The 18374-nt window shown below is 38.2% G+C and overlaps 1 protein-coding gene across 2 annotated transcripts; it reads left to right on the top strand.

Moving 5' to 3' along the window:
• Positions 1–3062: 3062 nt before the first annotated feature.
• On the top strand, positions 3063–17069 carry DIO2 (iodothyronine deiodinase 2). 2 transcript variants are annotated; one of them, NR_159356.2, is given in 3 exon segments: positions 3063–3334; positions 8267–8374; positions 11291–17069. NR_159356.2 is itself a non-coding variant. In NM_001324507.3 (2 exon segments), coding segments are annotated over 2 exon segments (798 nt in total). In that variant the 5' UTR covers positions 3063–3112; the 3' UTR covers positions 11867–17069.
• Positions 17070–18374: the final 1305 nt, after the last annotated feature.

Raw genomic sequence — 18374 nt, 5'->3', positions numbered from 1 at the left:
TCTGTATCTTTTTGTTCTCGTATTTTTAAAAAAATTCCCTTCAAACACATCTAACCTCAATAAATAAATAAAAAGAAACAAAAGCCCCCAACAGAGTCCTAATTCTAATTTATAACCATTTAAAATCTGGATATGCTTTGAATTTTGCATTTAAAAGAAAGGTTTTTCTGATTTTCTATCAATCCCTCTCCTTAGCTTGCAATTCACAAACGTACTTTTCTCCTTCAGAGCTAAAGCGAGTGAGAGACAATTGGTTTAAAGCTGCTGAAGTCTCTACTGCAAGGGAGCACTGGTTTAATTCAATCAAGATAGAATGAAGGTCTGAGAAGGGGAGAGATTTTAAGGCTTGGGCAGTGAGTGGAAGCAGCATTTCCTGAGTCTACAACGCATTCTGCCATTGTTGGTGCGAACTATGGCAATATAGCTTTCGTATCTCCACCAGTTAAAATAGCGTGTTGTCAACTCCCTGCCATTCTTCTTTCTTTTTTCCCATAAGGACATTGAGTAGTTGGAGAAGATACGTGCAGTAAATGTACATTGTATATATTAGTAATATTCTTTTGCTAACATTGTACGCTAGTCATAGGGAAAATATAATTTTTCTATATGGTTTATATTATTTTTCTAAGCTTTGAAGTATTTAACAATTTTGTCCATGAGATACAAATTCAAAACTCATCGGGAGCCAAACTAAGGAAAAAAAATGAAATAATTTGTAGGGAATGCTGAGAATTGTGTCACAAGAGAGGGCATTGCACAAGGCCACCACGTTTTACAATTCCAGGGCACCCCCCATTCACATCCTATTGTATGTGAATGGTGCCCCCTAGTGTAGAGCAATGCAGAAGCCCTCTACATGCCCTGTTCATTCATTCATTCAGAACATCCACATTGAGCTGTGCGCCAAGCATGGTTCTAGGTGTTGGGGAGGTAGCAGTGAACAAAGTGGGCAAGAATCCCTGATCTCACAGAACCTAAAGGCATTCTCTTTTGATTATTATTTTTTAAAGGCAAAAAGCAACCTGCCAACCAAACAAAATGCATCAATATGCAGAATTCAGCTCACAGGACCACAAATTAATGACTTTTGTCTAGACTTCTGAATTATTTCTGTGATCATGAAGGTTTTAGCCACATGGAAAAAATACACAATACACTAACCACAAGCTTGCATCTACTGCTTAGCTTATGCCTAATGAGAGCTCTGGCTACATAGAAAACTCAGCTAATTAATTTTCAATTACAATTTTACACCCCATCCCGAAGTCTGTACTTGCCTTACCTTCTTCCAAGAAAACATAATTCCTAGAGGTGATCTGTTAGGTAAAACAGGATGAAAAAGTAGAATAAAATGGGGGTCATGCCATTCTGCCAAAGCATTGTCTGCCTAAATATCTATCCTAAAGACTCATGGGAGAGGCAAGCCATTGAAAAACGGTCAGGGTGGCACCTTGAGCCAATTCAGTCTGCTCTTAACCTCCTATACATTTAATTAATTTTTTTTTCAAACAAAAAGGAAGATTCTTTAAAGTATCAGGTCTCTTAGGGGTTATGCTAACAGAAGCAGGTGAAACACCAAATTTAAAGAGCTTTCATAAATAATTAATTTCTCAGCCTTTTGGCTTCTTAATGCTAGTCAATGGAAAGTTTTAATTTTATCTGCAAAATGAAGCTAAAAGAATGTCACCTAGTTCCTTCCCTGTCTGGAGGAATTTGGATTTTTTTTTTTTTTTTTCATTAGAAGCTTGGGTAAAACTAAAAAGAAACCTGTATTTAAGTTTCTGCAAGAAGCTTTAAAGAAATGCCGTGATGGTACTGAAATAGTTTACAAGTTTTCCACCTACAACTCACTTTGCATTTTCTTAAATAAGATAATGACTCAAAAAAATTTAAAGGACCTAGGTCACAGATCTTACGAAGAATTGGAGTCATGGTATAAAGGTGTAAAGATTGTATATAAACATTCATATTTTCCAAGAAACAGAGCAAAGACCACCTGTGATAACTCTTCCTCTTTTCTACCTGCCTTCCAGGATCCTTTCTTTCCAAAATCCCTCATAAATTAATGATAATGATAATCGGAAGAGAGAGTGTCGGCCAAATCAATCTGCACATTATATTAAATTACTTTTCCCAAAGTTTGGAAGCATTTCCTGAAAGCTGTCAAGGGTATTAGTTTTCTTCTCTCTCTTTAAATCACAAAGCAAAATTCCACTGTCTCTCCCCCACCCCTTCTAAAAAAAAAAAAAAGTTGTCGAGTTTTGCTTTTCTATTCACTGCAGTCCTGGCCAAAGTAAAGCCCTCTTTCTCAATGACGTCAAGATCTTTACCAAGATTAGGCTTTCATTTCTCTATTGCAGCAATTAGCCAGGGAATGTATAAAAGGCGTCAGGGAGACTCACTGGGCTGCAGAGAGAGGCACTTTGCACCACAGACAGCTAGCAAGAAGGGAAAGACAGAGAGTGAGAAAAAAGAGGAGTCAGTCGCTCCTGGGGAAGAAAGTGAGACTGGGAGAAAGAGAAGCACAGAAAGTGTGTGTAAAACGGAGTAAAGAAAGAAAGAAAAAAAAAAAAAAAACTACCCTTAAAGCACATTAAAAAAAAAAAACAAAAAAACCAAAAAAACTGGCAATTCAAGAAAGAAACAGGCTACGTTTAAAGATCATAGAGACAATGAAAGGCTAAAGAAAATTTTAAAATCTCTGCCACAGTCTCATAGGTGCTTGGAAATGAAAGTAGAACTGCCTGTCTTTAACGGACTCTGACAGGGGTAACTGGATTAGGGACGAGTACGCCAGTTTTTTTTTTTTTTTTAACATCTTAAATCCTGAAAAAAAAAAAAAAAAAAAAAGCAGCAGCTCCGAATTGAATGAATTGATGGGCACACTCCAACTGCCGGGCTGGAGAGACTGGACTTAGTCTTGCCATTTCTGCTTCTTTGAAAGAGGAGACAACTTGGGCTTCCTTTTAATTTAGTTTTTTTTCCCCCTTCTCCCCCAACCCCCAACCTTCCCCCTTACCTCCCCCACCCCCTTTATCACCACCCCCCTTTTAAATAAGAGGGTGAAGGGGAACCAGAGCGCACAAGGGAACTGACTCAGGAGGCAGAGAAGATGGGCATCCTCAGCGTAGACTTGCTGATCACACTGCAAATTCTGCCAGTTTTTTTCTCCAACTGCCTCTTCCTGGCGCTCTATGACTCGGTCATTCTGCTCAAGCACGTGGTGCTGCTGTTGAGCCGCTCCAAGTCCACTCGCGGAGAGTGGCGGCGCATGCTGACCTCAGAGGGACTGCGCTGCGTCTGGAAGAGCTTCCTCCTCGATGCCTACAAACAGGTGAGCTGAACTGAGAAGGGCTTCTCCTTAGGTCTACAGGGGCAGGGGCTCACATGCTGGGGACCAGAGGCCATTGGGAGCACGGGGGTGAGAGCTGTGAAGCCCTATTTGTGGGGCTGCCAAGTGAGCCTCTAAGTTTACTTTCTACACCTGTTGCACAGGTTAGTTTGGGAGGGTGACAGCTATTAAGCCATAATAACTCTGTGTGACCTAATAAGGAGTCTTTCTACTAAGGGTTATTCATATCTTGCTGTGATTTGGGAGTAGAAGGCATTTGTGCTGGTACAATAACTTGGGAAAAGTCAGAAAAATGATCGGGAAGAGGAGACTGCTGCATTTATTCTGCTCTTGCCATAAACTGGAATTTTGATTTTTTGCTTGATACGAGGCTATCAAGTGAGGTACACTGAGGAAGTATGCTCGAGGGGTGGGTACTGAAAAGCAAGAAATGGGAAATGCTACTCAAAACTCTCAAACAGCTGACAAAATAAGAAAATGGTCATAGAAAGTGTGATTGGGCATCATAGCTGCTTGGTTTCTGGTCGAGGTAAGAGTTAATGAAAGCAAGCAGCGGTGTACCACCTCCTCTACATTGATTCAAACTTGAACCCTTTGGAAGCGATTTTCAGGCAGTGAGTCCTGAGTTACTAGATACCAACTTGCAAAAGAAAAATCTGAAAACTAGCTGTCAGAAATCCAGCATTTGCAAGGGGAGCCTCCTTTACTTTGTTTCTCAAAAATAAAATATGTTGCCCTAGAAAGAGATGATGGGTCTATGCTTCATGAAATCTCAGAGCTGTTATGAGCATTAGGGCAGTGGTCTCCCTTACCTGGTCAGGTAGCGTCCAGGGGCTGCTCTCTCAAAATCAGAGGTGGTGATCTTAGTTTCTAAATGCAAAATACTATGTTCCAGGCTTTTTGCTGGTTAGAGATGTTGGTAGAGCATTTTCAACTAAGATCTTCAGGGGCATAGAGGAAGATTTTGGCCCTGGTCTTTTGTCAGTTTTCTGCTACCTGCTATGCCCATATGACTTCTAAAGTTCCCCTCCACCCCCTCAACCAGGCTTGAGAAGAATGAACTATTTTGGCAAAAGTAGTTATCAAAATAGACAATCTTGGTTTCCCTAAAAGTGTAGTGGGACCTTGCCCAAGATGCCAGAAAAAGGAACTGTACATCTGTATTTTAGAGGAATATAGAAGCCAGGTGTTCAGTGAAGTGGTGTGCTTTAGGCAGGCAGCACCTTAGAACCAGAGACGGGGAACTTGAAATAGTAGAGGCACAAGGGAATGCGTCCTCCATAAATAAACACTAGAAAAATAAAACCATGCACCAGGAAAAGAGAAGAAGTAACTTGTAAAATTACAAAGAATTCAGGACAGGATTGTTCTTCTGAAAATCAGATGTTCGAGAAGAAAATATCTGCTGTGAACTAGGAAAATTTTACCACAATACATGTCTTTATGACCGATAGTAACCTAAAGAGAGTTTGTGTTTATTGTTGTTAAAAATGTGAATAGCAAGAGCTCTTTTTAGGAGATGGAAATTCTTTTATGAGAATATGAATTGGTGCTCAAAGTTCTAACAGTAAAAACTCGTTTATATTGTGCATGTCAGAGAGGATGGGAGATCTAGAGAAGTAGATATTGAATTCATCATTTCATTTCCACAAAAGTATACATTGAATGGGAAGTTTTTATGGTTTGTTTTAGAGGAAGGCAATTTGGAGGCAGGTGGAGGAGTACACAAGTATATCAGACATTAATTAGGAAGTTCCCTGTTCAACATCCTATTTTATATGTGTTAGCAGACACCATGGAAATATCAGTGGTTTGATCTCAGTATATTAAACTCTTACTTTTTGGAAGGACAATTGCCTTTTGTCTATAAAGTAAAAAAAAAAACAAAAACAAAGCACTTATTGGAAGAATTTTACTTATATACATAGATTTCTTATATAAATGTCATGTTTCATTAAGAAAAACATGAAAAAAGTCATCTCTCACATAAACAATGGGGGCTGTAATGTTACCCACAAATATTAAGTGAGGTTATTTCTCCCATTAAGCAGCTTATTGAACATAAAATGGAAAAACAAACAAATACCTCTTTAATAAAGTTTATTGTTTTTTTCACTAATGTATAGTGTTCCATTGTGTTGCAATATGTTGTTATTCCTATTCCAGGAAATTGGGAAGGATGAGTGATTTGTTTTTTCTTTTTGCATATGGTTTGTATATTCCTCTTCTGTATTTTTTTGTCCCTGCCTACTGATTTGATTAGTCACCAAGTTCACGACTGATGTTATTACGTTTGCTTTTGATGATTTATGTAATAGCTACCATGTGTAGAAGCAACCTCAGGACCCACATGTCCAAAGACAAGACTGGAGTGGGTGTGTGATAAATGGAAACATTATGAACACAGCTGGAACTGAATGATGGTCTCTTTCTGTCTTCAAGTATGGCAAGGGTAGTGGTTTCTCTGGTGGCATTTGAGGGTCACTCAGAACCTCTCAACCAGGTTGAATCACTTCTCTGAATGCTGTTGTCATCTGTGCCACTGTCTTTGGGTGTAGTCATTTCTAGAGACATTGTAGGAGGTTCTGTTTGAGATGGCATCACACTATTTCATAATCCTGATTTGCATTATTTCAAGGCTGCCCATCCCTAGAAGTGAAGTTTTCCAGGATGAGAGGGGTGTGTGCCCACGTGATAAAACTAGACATGTGATTTGCCGTTATTAATTCTCCTTGTTGCTGCATGTCAGATGCCCAGAAACATACGTAGAGAAAGTGGAGTAAAAGTATTATCCCTGTGCTTTGCCTCCACGAGGGGCAACACAGAAATAAAGAAAGAACAAAAGAAATTTTTCTTTTCTTTTTATTTTTTTAAATAAACCCTTTCTTCAAAGGTTGAAAAGGATTTGAATTAACTTTATGGAGAAGCCTTTAAAGATAATGTGAGTTTAGTAAGAGATGGATTCTGTGTACAATTTTGATTGAAAGGAAAGTCTATAGACACTGGTGAGAGACCCTGAGGTGAATAAAAGGTGTTTGTTATTTAAGTTTCTTCAGTCAGTGTCATTGCATCTGAACAGTATATCCTTGTGTTGGTGCTCAGAGACTAAAAACATGCGACCAATAAGCAAACTGCTCTGTCTGGGAGCCTGGCTCTTACCTAAATGAAGTGTAAAAGTAAACACACAGTATAGATGCTGACAGGCAGTTTAGCTTCTGCACGGTTAATATTGCAGAGGTACAGAAAACATATTCATTTGAACATATAATTTTGGTTTTGAAAGGGTCTCTTTAACATTCTCCTCCTCCTCTTCATTCACCTCAAGCCTTTGACACTAGTTTCCACAATGGAAAATGGCCCTTTTAAGAGAGAAACAGTCCCCAAAGAACACAAAGCAGGCCACAGCCAGAGCTTGTCCATCACTTGGATAAAACATTGGGGAATGATAGAGCTTAGAGCTACATTTTCAAGGTACAAATTAAAAAGAGAATAGCTAAAAGGGAATTGAGCTCAGAGGAAGGAGTACGTAGCCTATTCTTCAACTCTGATTTATTTGGCCAATCTGAATATAAATGGTTAAATCTCTGCTTAATGATAGTTTGGCCATGTTTCTAAGGACATTGATGTAGCCTGGTCATTATGTCAAAGAATTTGAAACTTCCTGATAGTTAATAAAGCCATTTTCAGGGCTTTGGACAGCAAGAAGTATGTGTGAAAATTCTGCTGCCACACACCCACCCTTCATTTTTATAATTTGCTTTACATTCTATTATGAGATTATGTGATATATTGTCCACAAGCCTTTCTCAGGCTGTGGAAAAGAAAAAGAAATAAAACTCCAAAACAAAAAACAAGGTTAGTAGTATATGCTGTATTTTCTGCTTCTACTTGATGAATGGTTCTTTTCTCTCCCTTGCCCTGCATTTCACAGTCCACATGCTAAAGCGGCATTTCCTTTTTCCCCATGCACTGAACACTGAACATCATCAAGGGAATCAAATTTTTATATATGCTATATGTTTACGTTCATGTTCATACTTATAAAGATGTCCATTGCAACATCTGAACTTGGCCCAGAGATGTCTTCTGTTGTAAAAATGCAAATCCTTTATTTACCTCCTTTGTTGGTGTTGTGTTGATGTTGCTTGCAAAATCGTAAGAAAGGACCACTGTAATAGTGCAGATGAGAGAGATAAAAGTCAGCGATGACAATATCACATTTTACGTATGTCCTTTCTGATCCTTGCAGAATAAAGGGACCCTTTGGGAACATCGGAACTTCAAGACCAATTAGTGGAAATGATGCTTCTTGTGTTTGGGCATTAAATACTGGGCAGGGTTCTCTTTAGAGCAGCTAATGCTGGCAGGGAAAGAGGTACCGACCTAATTACTCTTCCGCAAGAGTAAAAAATGCCTTTTGAATGCCTCTTTGGCAAATATGTCTCATTAAGGACAAAAACCAAACACAAACCCTCTAAGAAGAAGAAATTAAGATGATAGGTAACTTGTGGCCAGACTTTCTGTGCCACTGTGGGAAATTAAAACAAAGTTTGGGAGTACCAAGGGATAACTTGTTTTTGTTGAGCTTCTTTCCTGCAGCCTAAATGTTATTATGGGACCGACTTTATTTTCTTCATCATTTTGGCTCTGTGTCAAGGAATGCTTTGCTCCTGGGGAGAGCAAACAATCTTCCATCATCGAAGACAATGGTGATTCTCCCAGCCTGTCTCAGCAGGGCGCATAACCCAGCAAACCAAGAAGTTCTCCATTTGAAACTCTGGTCTGTTAGGAATTTAATTTTTATGGTGACCAAATGGGGAGATGAGAATGAACAGTAATATCCTTTTAGAATATTTTCTTTTAGTTTAAAGGAAACTTCCATATCTAAAAAAAGTGTTTTTTTCTTTATTTTAGCTAAATTGTCCTCCATCAGGTTTTAGCAAAGATGGACACATTTTATGACTAGTATATGAAGCTTATAAAAGCAGACTACTGGTCTACTCACATTTGGATTTATGGATGGTGGGTGTGTGTTTTTCCTTCTTAGTTTTATTAATAATATTAATTTTATCTATGCATTTTCTCTTGTCTAGGCACCTTCATGAATAAGAATATCCATTTATGACATTATAAGATTCAGTAAGGGACCCTGGCTGCTCAAAAAAAATAAAAAGAATAGGCCACATTTGTTTTGTGCACTGACCAGATGCGACAATCAAGGACGGATCAATGACACTGAGTGGTGATTATGGTAGTACTCTACGAGACAGCTCCAGGATTTGTATTTCTAAATTTATCTGCCTCAGTGAGCTTATCCATCACCCAAATATGATTATGTTCATTGCAGATCAGGGTGATGATTATGTGTAAAATTCTTCACTGACCTAGGATTATAACAACTAGCATTCATTCAATAAAATAAATACTTCCCTGTCTAACCCTAATCCTAACAAAATGCTAAATCCCCCACATAAAGAGCATTATGAATTTGGTAACTTTCCTAATTTTTCATTTTAGAGTGACAGTGTTATACTTACTCTAAATTTCCCAAGGCAAATTAGTCTGTGTTTTGGAAAGAATTCTGCAGCTGAACTATACATTGTCTCTAAGAAAGAGAGGGTGCATTAACTTCCCAAGAAAATTTACTGCAGGTAACAAGAGAGCCTCCTGTGACAAAAGCATCAGATTAGATTATTCAGTTGAATAATCAGACATAATGAAAGGATCAACAGGTCTGCTTGGATGAGTCGGGGGTTAGAGGCCCATTTATCAAGGCCACATAATTGTTCATAGGTTTCAAAAATGATTCCAAAATGCAGATGCATGTTTTTACCTATCAAGAACCTACAAGTGTACAGGTTGCTTACTTAACAGGAAGTCACTATAACAGACTAATCTGAATGCATTTAGGTCTTCTTATCACAGTATGTTGAGGTACACAGTACACATGATATTGTTAAAACATCCCTTCTAGAATCATTACTATTATTTCAAATGGGAAAGATCTAAAGAGAAGAGGCTGCTACCCACTACCTAGATCTATAAAAAAGGAAGTACAAAAATAATCCATGGATTAAAATGTTTGTAATACCTTCAACATGTATATCTTTAAATTTGATGTATATTTTCACGCCTTAAAGACTAGTGTAGTTCATATGAAAGAATCCAGCTAAATGTGCTTATTAGATTTCTCCATCTAGTGTCACTTGCAAATTAACCAAGAAAGTTAGTATAAGTAAAATAATTTTCTCTGTGGCGGTGACTAAAAAACAAAATGTACTTACTTAAATCACACCAGCATCTTCCTTTCTAAGAAGGAAGATTATTACCATAAGATTTCTCTTAGAACACTAATAATGCATATTTCAAACATGCCCTGCTAGGATTTTTTAGAAGGGAGAGAAAGAACTTTAATTCTTTCTCTACAGTTAAAATGAGTTATGCATTAACAGTAGATAGAAGCTTCTGACTAAAAGCCCTTGAGTGTGTTATATCAGTTTGGATTGTTACATCTTTAACAATTCACTTCTAAGTGACTTCAATTAACATTAACATTATGTGTGGCTATATGTATATGAGGGAAATAAGTCGATCAAGTTGGAAGTATATTATAATATTAAGGATAGTATATAAAAATCAATTGTACTGTCGTAAGTTGTCCCTAATGTTATGGGCTTTGATTAAACAATTCCAAGGAAGATCCAACTGTATTAATTCAAACTGAAGTAATTGGCTCTTTTACTGTTGCCTGCTTTTTATTATCAATTTACAGATTCAAAGGCTGCAAACTTTCCTTCATTCTGTTTTCAACTATTTAAACCATGTGCAAAGGGAACACATGAAACAATTTTTTTCTCTACCTCTTCTGCCCCAATATTTTATGATTCAGAGGAGCTTGTTAACAAATTGTGGGGTAGAAAAGTACTTTTTAGTGTGACTGCCTAGATAAAGAGAGGGAAACAAGCACACTTGGAAAATGAGAAATTAATATAGAACTCTGGAGTAACCATTTTTGTTTCTTTTTGTCTTTTTTTTTTTAATGGAAATTGTAAGTTTGGAGTGGTAAGAACCACCTTGTAAGCAGTGGCAGTAGAAGCCTCCAGGGAGGATGCCATATTGAGGAGAGTTCAAAGCTTTGCTCAGGATAGATATATATTTTAAACACAAAATTGCCCAAGAATGATGATGTTTTATTTCACATGGTGGGGTAGCATCTGATAAGGGCAACACACACCCATATAATTACAGTGCACAAAGAGCTCTTTTTCTCTTGTTGCCCTCCAGTTGCCATATGTGGAAGACAGGCATTATTATTTCCATTTTACGGGTGGGAAAACTGAATCACTAAAGAGGTTAAGTGGAAGTAACCCTTCTTATAAATGGTAGACCTCAGGTTTTCTAGGTCTGGCCAAGAATAGAGCCCACTGGTATCACTGGCCATTGGTTGAGATTAAATGACTTAGTATCATGCAAGAAAATAAAGGTCCTGCCTGGTGTTTCAGAATTCAGAAGGAGGCACCATGTCCCAAGACCCTGATAATTTGTCTTAAAGTAGACCATTTGCTTCTAACTTTTAAAATGAAGTCAATTAATTATTTGTTATCGAATGCATGTTAAGAATTGACAGCAAAATAAAGATAGTAAAGAATACCAGCCTTGGCTTAATTATAAAAAGAGTTAACTCCAGTGCCTTCAGTGATGAAAATAATTACCTTTAGTGACTATACAGAATAAAAAAGACTTTTATTCTCTTTTGGGCCATTCTTTACATTACCTGCCATGAAGCCTCTTTACTCAAATCGATACATGTTTACCACATAGTCTGAAGGAAATACCATACTGTGTTAGAGCCAATTGTAACTATTTAATGTGAATTGAAGTGACAATGTGTTTAATGTGATGTTCTCACCTTCTTTTTTTTTTTTGTTTTACCCTCAGGTGAAATTGGGTGAGGATGCCCCCAATTCCAGTGTGGTGCATGTCTCCAGTGCAGAAGGAGGTGACAACAGTGGCCACGGTACCCAGGAGAAGATAGCTGAGGGAGCCGCATGCCACCTCCTTGACTTTGCTAGCCCTGAGCGCCCACTAGTGGTCAACTTTGGTTCAGCCACTTGACCTCCTTTCACGAGCCAGCTGCCAGCCTTCCGCAAACTGGTGGAAGAGTTCTCCTCAGTGGCCGACTTCCTGCTGGTCTACATTGATGAGGCTCATCCATCAGACGGCTGGGCGATACCTGGGGACTCCTCTTTGTCTTTTGAGGTGAAGAAGCACCAGAACCAGGAAGATCGATGTGCAGCAGCCCAGCAGCTTCTGGAGCGTTTCTCCTTGCCGCCCCAGTGCCGAGTTGTGGCTGACCGCATGGACAATAACGCCAACATAGCTTACGGGGTAGCCTTTGAACGTGTGTGCATTGTGCAGAGACAGAAAATCGCTTATCTGGGAGGAAAGGGCCCCTTCTCCTACAACCTTCAAGAAGTCCGGCATTGGCTGGAGAAAAATTTCAGCAAGAGATGAAAGAAAACTAGATTAGCTGGTTAAAGGTATGATTATAAGAGAGCTTATTGTTTTAAAAAGTTGTATAAAGGCAAGGACATTAAGAACTGAATCCCTATTTCAGCAGAGCCCTATTGGCTTACTGAAAGACAGGAGTTTATTGGAAGAACATGAATCTCTAACAGCTCCATACTTCTTTCACTACTCAAATGGCATTGGGCTAAGTAGTTGCCGTATCACCTCTCTTCTTAGTAAAAAGCCCTATGTGAAAAGATCCCAAGACGGAGAGGAAGAAACCCTGATTCAGCGTGTGTTCATTCTGCATTGAGAAGGAACTGATACAGCTGATGCATGCTTTGAGACCAGAGGAAAAGACTTACCTGAATAATTACTACATTAGGGAAGCCACTGTCTACGTTAAGATAAAGGGTATTGCCTTGGCTCTATTTGGCATGGATGGAGCCCAGTTGGAAAATTCCCAAATGTTACAAGTTCTTGAGCCCAGGCCATGTGGTTAGACATTGGTGGTGTGATTAGACGTTGGTGTTAAGGTTAGACCTTATGTTAGAGTCATTTCTGATGTTCCAGTTTCTAGCCATGTAGTGCTCTCAGTCTTTATATCCCAGAATTTATTGTTATATTTTAGATACCAAGAATGATCCCTCAATCTGGGAGGTTAGAATGATCATCTGTAATCTGATGGTTAATTTCTAGGCAGGTGGAGAGAGTGCTAAAAAAGAAATGAAATCGACAAGCTAGGGAGCAGGAGGCAGAAAGATTTAGAAAATTCACAGTTTCTAACCTTAAGCTGTAGAGAGTGGGACTCATTTCTTAACCACAAAAACGTAGAAACATACACAAGGCCAGAAAAAGAAGAAGGAGCTCAACTAAAGGTGGCACAGAGAATACACATATAAAAACAATATATTTGTCATATGCTCCTAGAGAGGAGAAAGGGGAGATGGAAAGAAAAGAAATACTTAAATATTTGTAATTGTGAGGGGTTTCTTTTGGAAATAATTATTTTTGAACCATGTATGTGGTATGTATATTTTCAGTGGGTTAATTATACCCCATGATACCTATTAAAGGAAAACCAGTGGGTCTGGTGGTGCTGGTGTTTTCCTCTCCATTCCTACAATTACTATGTGGCCCAAGTCATTCCTAATCTCAGTCTCTATAGCAGTGTTCTCTCTGAATGCTGCGTTGAAGAAATTATACATACATACATACATACATACAAATATATATATATATATATACACACACACACACACACACAGCTGCTGTGGGAGGTAGGTACCATGGCCATTCAGCACAGCCTTGATTTCCTCCCACAGTAGGTGAGCTATAATGAAGAATAGGTGCAAACAAACAAGCTTACTTCCATTGCAAAATAGAGGAAGAGGAAGTTAGAGATAATTCCGATCAACCATTTTGGAGGCTTTGTTATAAGGCAACCCCCAGTATCATGGAATTTCCATTGACCTTTGAATTTGGACTTGGATCTTCCTTTGGTCCCATTAGCTGAGGTTTAGTTCCTCAGTATCTAAAGTCCCTATAGTATATGATTATAATGCTATTTTAATATATATATTTTTTCTTTTTAAAATAGACACTATAGTTTTACCCATAAGTAATATTTAAGATTATAGCCCCCAAAAGAATAGACCAACCAATTTCGTATCATAATTTCTTTTGTAAATGTGAGACTATTATGAAATCATAGTATATGATTGTATTTGATGGTACAGTCAAAGGATCTTTTGTCCATTCCATTAATAACTGAATAAAAAAATAAAATGGATAGATAAAAACTAAAGTTGAAAATACATTCTTAAACTAGTTGTCTGAAATGAGAAAAGCATGAGAACTAGGTGTGCAAGAACCAAAAGTATTTTATTTTATTTTATTTTTTAAATGGGAGCAACATATCAGTCACGTCACTAGCTGGTATATTGTGTAAATATTAAAGCTCCGTTGTGACTGATTTTTCATGGCAACATCAGCTTTCTAATGTTTTAAATTCTATAAAAACCACCCACAAAGAAACAAAACCAATTTCAAAAATGTGATGTTATCTAATGAGTTGCTGGAAAATCATACTGAGAATAATCATTTCCGATTCCTCAGTTGTTAACCTCTACATTCAAGGCTTATCTCGGCCCCCATTGATTTTTAACCTCAAAATGGTGTTGAGATTTATGTGGGACGCTAAAGCAGTAACATAAAGAACCCAGTTGCAGCACATTCACACTGTTGTCCTTAAGCTTCCCCTTTGTTCTATATGTACGATAATGTAACAGTATGTCAGATAAGCCGGTGGGGGGATGAGATTTGGCTGAGGCAGTGCTAGTCAACTGGGGAAAAGGATGATGGAAAAATCACCCAGTTGTGCTATATTTTTAAAGAAGGAGGTCGTTTATGTGTGTGCAGACAATTCTCCCTGAGGATAGCCCAATGGAGAAATGAAGCAGAGGAAGGAAACATAGAAAGACATAGGCTACCAGGGAGGAAGATGTTCAATAGAACATGTAAGAATTTTCTGGAAGAAAGGCTGTGGAAGGGCCAATGGAGAAAATGAATGGACAAAGCTCAGGAATCCTACACTATGTAGAATGCCTTGGTGTTATCAGGGTTAAGTCTGTAATTATGTAACCTATTTATCGCAACATGAATTTTTATGATTTCTTGTGGTGTATTCTTTTATGAAATTAACAAGAACTCATTATTTTGAGGTAGAGGAAAATCAATGCTTTAGCTGATATGCTGAGAAATTATTAGTTTGCCAATACTCACCTACCTATCATGTGTTTTATAAGGTATGTTCCTTTGAAGAATTGTAGTTCTTAGTCTCACAGGGAAAAGTATATCTATTTATATATCATAGTATAAATCTATGATATATTTATATCATATATAAAAGTCTGAGTTCTCTTTCTTATTCCCTAATCATGTTTCTCCCATAGGCTGTGTTTACATGGAGCTATCAGTTAGGCCTTTTAAGCTGCATTAGCTTGTCTATTATTGAAATAGTTTCCAAGAAAATTTAGATATTATCATAGCATCTGGGTTTACTCAAACACTTATTGTTTGAAAGACTTATGTCTTGGAACTATCAAAAACTGACTTTATTTATTGCTTAGTGAAAATACTAGTGGGATCAACAATGATTTTCTTGAACGGGCATGAATGGAGATGCCTGCATAGTAATGTAGAAGTGTTTCATACAGCTATTAAAATGTAACTGACCTCCTTAGAGGCAGATTAGTAACTGTTCCTGCTTTGTATAGCTAAGTGACAGCCACTTAACTTACATGACTTTCTTTTTTCACATTGGGTCTCTGGTCCTGTGTCTTCACCTCATTTATAGAACGTCTCCTTGATTTTTGGTAATATCAACTTCCCAGGGGTCTGCTTAGTTAATTTTTTCTCCCATTAACCAGGAAGTGCTTATTCTCTCATCAAGGTGGGAAGAATAGCCTATTGTCTTTCATTTTGCCTGAGTGTATTTTACTATTTGGGCTTTTAAATAAAAATTATGAAATATCATGAGGTCACATATTGGTGCTGCCTTGCTGCACAAAATTCTAGAGGGCAGGTTAGAGAAAATATGTATGCCTTTGGGAAAAGCCAAAGGTGGATTATAAGGTGTTCTCAGCACGCCCTGTGGGCTATGTGCAAAGCAAGAGGGATTGACTGATTTACAGGATGTCCCTTTATGTCAATCATAAGAGGATGGATGAATCTGGACATTTGTTCCACCCGACCTCTGACTGATGGTTTGGAAAATAAGTTTAATTAGAGTCATATGACCATTGAAAAAGGAAAAATGTAGACACTGACTTCTGTCCTACTGAAGGATTAATGAAAACCTTTACTAGCATTTAGAGCTTTTCAGAACATCCCCAATGTCATGTGTCTCAGCAGTGGAGACTGACAGTAAGGCTTTTGACTTTAGGAGCCTCTTTTTTTTCCCCCCTTAATGGTATTGCCAAAAATCAGAGTTAAAATATATATAGTTAGATTCCAACTTCCTCCTTCACTCTAAAAATAGAATCCAAACCCACTCTTCATATATACTTCCGGAATGGGGCTTGAGTACCAATGTCTGCTTTGCAACTGGCACAATCTTGGTCATGTCCTGAGGCTCTCTAAGAAAAGAGAGAATCTAGGGTGGGAGAGCTAGAAAGTTGCTAACTGGGAAGAACAAGGCCCTGAGGGCTTGGTCTACAAATCTGGGAAGATTTGAAAACAAACTTCTCACAACTGAAGGAAGGCTGAAGGCTGCTGCAAGTCATTGAGTGACTTTAGGATGAGCAAAACATCGGGCCACTTCCTAATGCCCTATGTGTATAGTACCAGAAGCAAGGTCTCAGATTTAACAGACCCAGCTCTGTTCCAAGGTGAGTCTGAACCAATAGAAGGCAAACATGTGCAGATATCCAAACAAGACTGCTCATGCAAGTCAGGGCTGACTGCCCGTCTTAGGCAGCAACAGCAGAGCTCCAGGGAGCTTATTCAATATTTACTGAGACTTCGAAGACCCAGCAGATGTTTAATGAAGTCACTATTTTGGCTCAAACCCTCCATTTCTCCCCCTCCCCTGAAAAAGCAAACAGGTAAACACATGAATGAAAGAAACCCACAGAAGGGGATGGGAAATAAAGAAAATTCTCTCAAGACTTCTCCAGGCCCATGTCACTGGTCAGTGTGGGTTTTATGTGTGTTAGGATTGGGGGATGTAAAGAAATAAGTATCCAGTATTTTATAACCAAAGCAATGAAATGATATTGGGTAGGGAATGTTGGCCAGTTTTGTTTAGTTTTGCATCACATTGTCACCAGACTCACTAGCCCAAGTAATCGGGCACCCGAAGAGGGAGACAGAGATGTGCAGAGCTGACCAGTGTGCGGATGATAACTACTGACGAAAGAGTCATCGACTCAGTTAGTGGTTGGATGTAGTCACATTAGTTTGCCTCTCCCCATCTTTGTCTCCCTGGCAAGGAGAATATTCGGGACATGATGCTAAGAGTCCTGGGTAAATGTGGTGAGAATGCATGCGTGCATATGCTACTCATATGTGCTTCTCAGTTGCAGAAAATGAACTGCTTTGGAGATTATCAGTAGAAAGAGTGCTATCATTTGGGTGCTGAGTGGTATGTGTGCTTATACAATTTGTTCTTGTATTTTAATAAACTTTGAATAAAAGAATAAAGCTACTCTTTGGTTCTATTTGTTTATTTTAACATTTCTCCCTAGAACTTACCCCAGGCTGGAACATATTCATGGTTGACAAGGGAAAGAGAATCCATCATTCTAATATTTATTCCTTGGTATTTGTGGGCAAAGGAGCCAGCAATGCCAGATTATTTTAATCTCATGCTGTGTGCCAGAGTCTTCAAGGAAATCAAGACACGTAAAAAGAAAATCTTCAGATACTTTCCATATTTATGAACAAGTTACACACAGAATTCATAGAAAGGGGCCTGTTTAAGAGACCGTGGAGCCAACTTTTACTTTGTTAGATTTACATCTCAGGTTTTCTAAGTGCAATTAATATACCTTCTAAGAAGTTGGTTAAACTGACACACACACACACACACATGCACACATGTACTATAAGCACACACATCTACATTATTTGTTATATGATTGGCAGTGTATTAATATGTGATAAATTTGAATACATTTATATCAAGCACTTTTCACTATGACGAGGTATAAAGGATATGTTATATGGAGGCAATGGACTGTTAATGAAAAGGAATATGTTCATAACATGTTTAAATATGTGCATTTTTTGGAAAACAGGCAACTTAAGTAGGAGTATCTCTTGAGACTCTGAACTTGCTCATGATTTCCTACACATAATAATTTTATTAATATTAACATCTTACATACTATTCCAGAATTTCAAAAGGAAATTTAAAAAATCATTACTTTGACAACTATTTGTTGAGTTTCTATTCTTTGCAGGGTCCTGTGCTAGGTACAATGTAGTGTGTAAAAACAATATAACCAAACTCATGAAAACATCACTTCATGCCATGGTTTGAATGCCCCCTCTAAAACTCATGCTGAAATTTAATTGCCGATATAACAGTACAGGGAAGTGGGGCCTTTAAGAAGTGATCAGGTTATGAGGGTTCTCCCTTCTTGAATAGATTATTCCATTATGGAGGGAGTGGGTTAGTTAATGCGAGAGTGGGCTTCTAATAAAAGGATGAGGTTCAGCCCCCGTTTCTCTGTTTTGTGCACTCTCGCCCTCTCTCTCACCATGTGATGCCTTCTGCTACGTTATGACACAGCAAGAGGCTCTCACCAGATGTGGCCCTGAGATCTTAGACTTCCCAGCTTCCAGAAATGTGAGCCAAACAAATTTCTATTGTTTAAAAATTACCCAGTCTGTGGTATTCTGTTATAGCAACAGAAAATAAACTAAGACACTCCCTTAAGGAGCCTGTTGTGGATTCATTAAGACCCTGCAAGTGACCAAGTCAATCTAAAAAAAAAAAAATTAAAAA

Source organism: Macaca mulatta, chromosome 7 (genome assembly GCF_049350105.2).
Source record: "Macaca mulatta isolate MMU2019108-1 chromosome 7, T2T-MMU8v2.0, whole genome shotgun sequence".
In the NCBI taxonomy this organism is placed as follows: Eukaryota; Metazoa; Chordata; class Mammalia; order Primates; family Cercopithecidae; genus Macaca; species Macaca mulatta.
The sequence above is the reverse complement of the archived record's forward strand: the minus strand, read 5'-3'. Positions and strand labels throughout refer to the sequence as shown.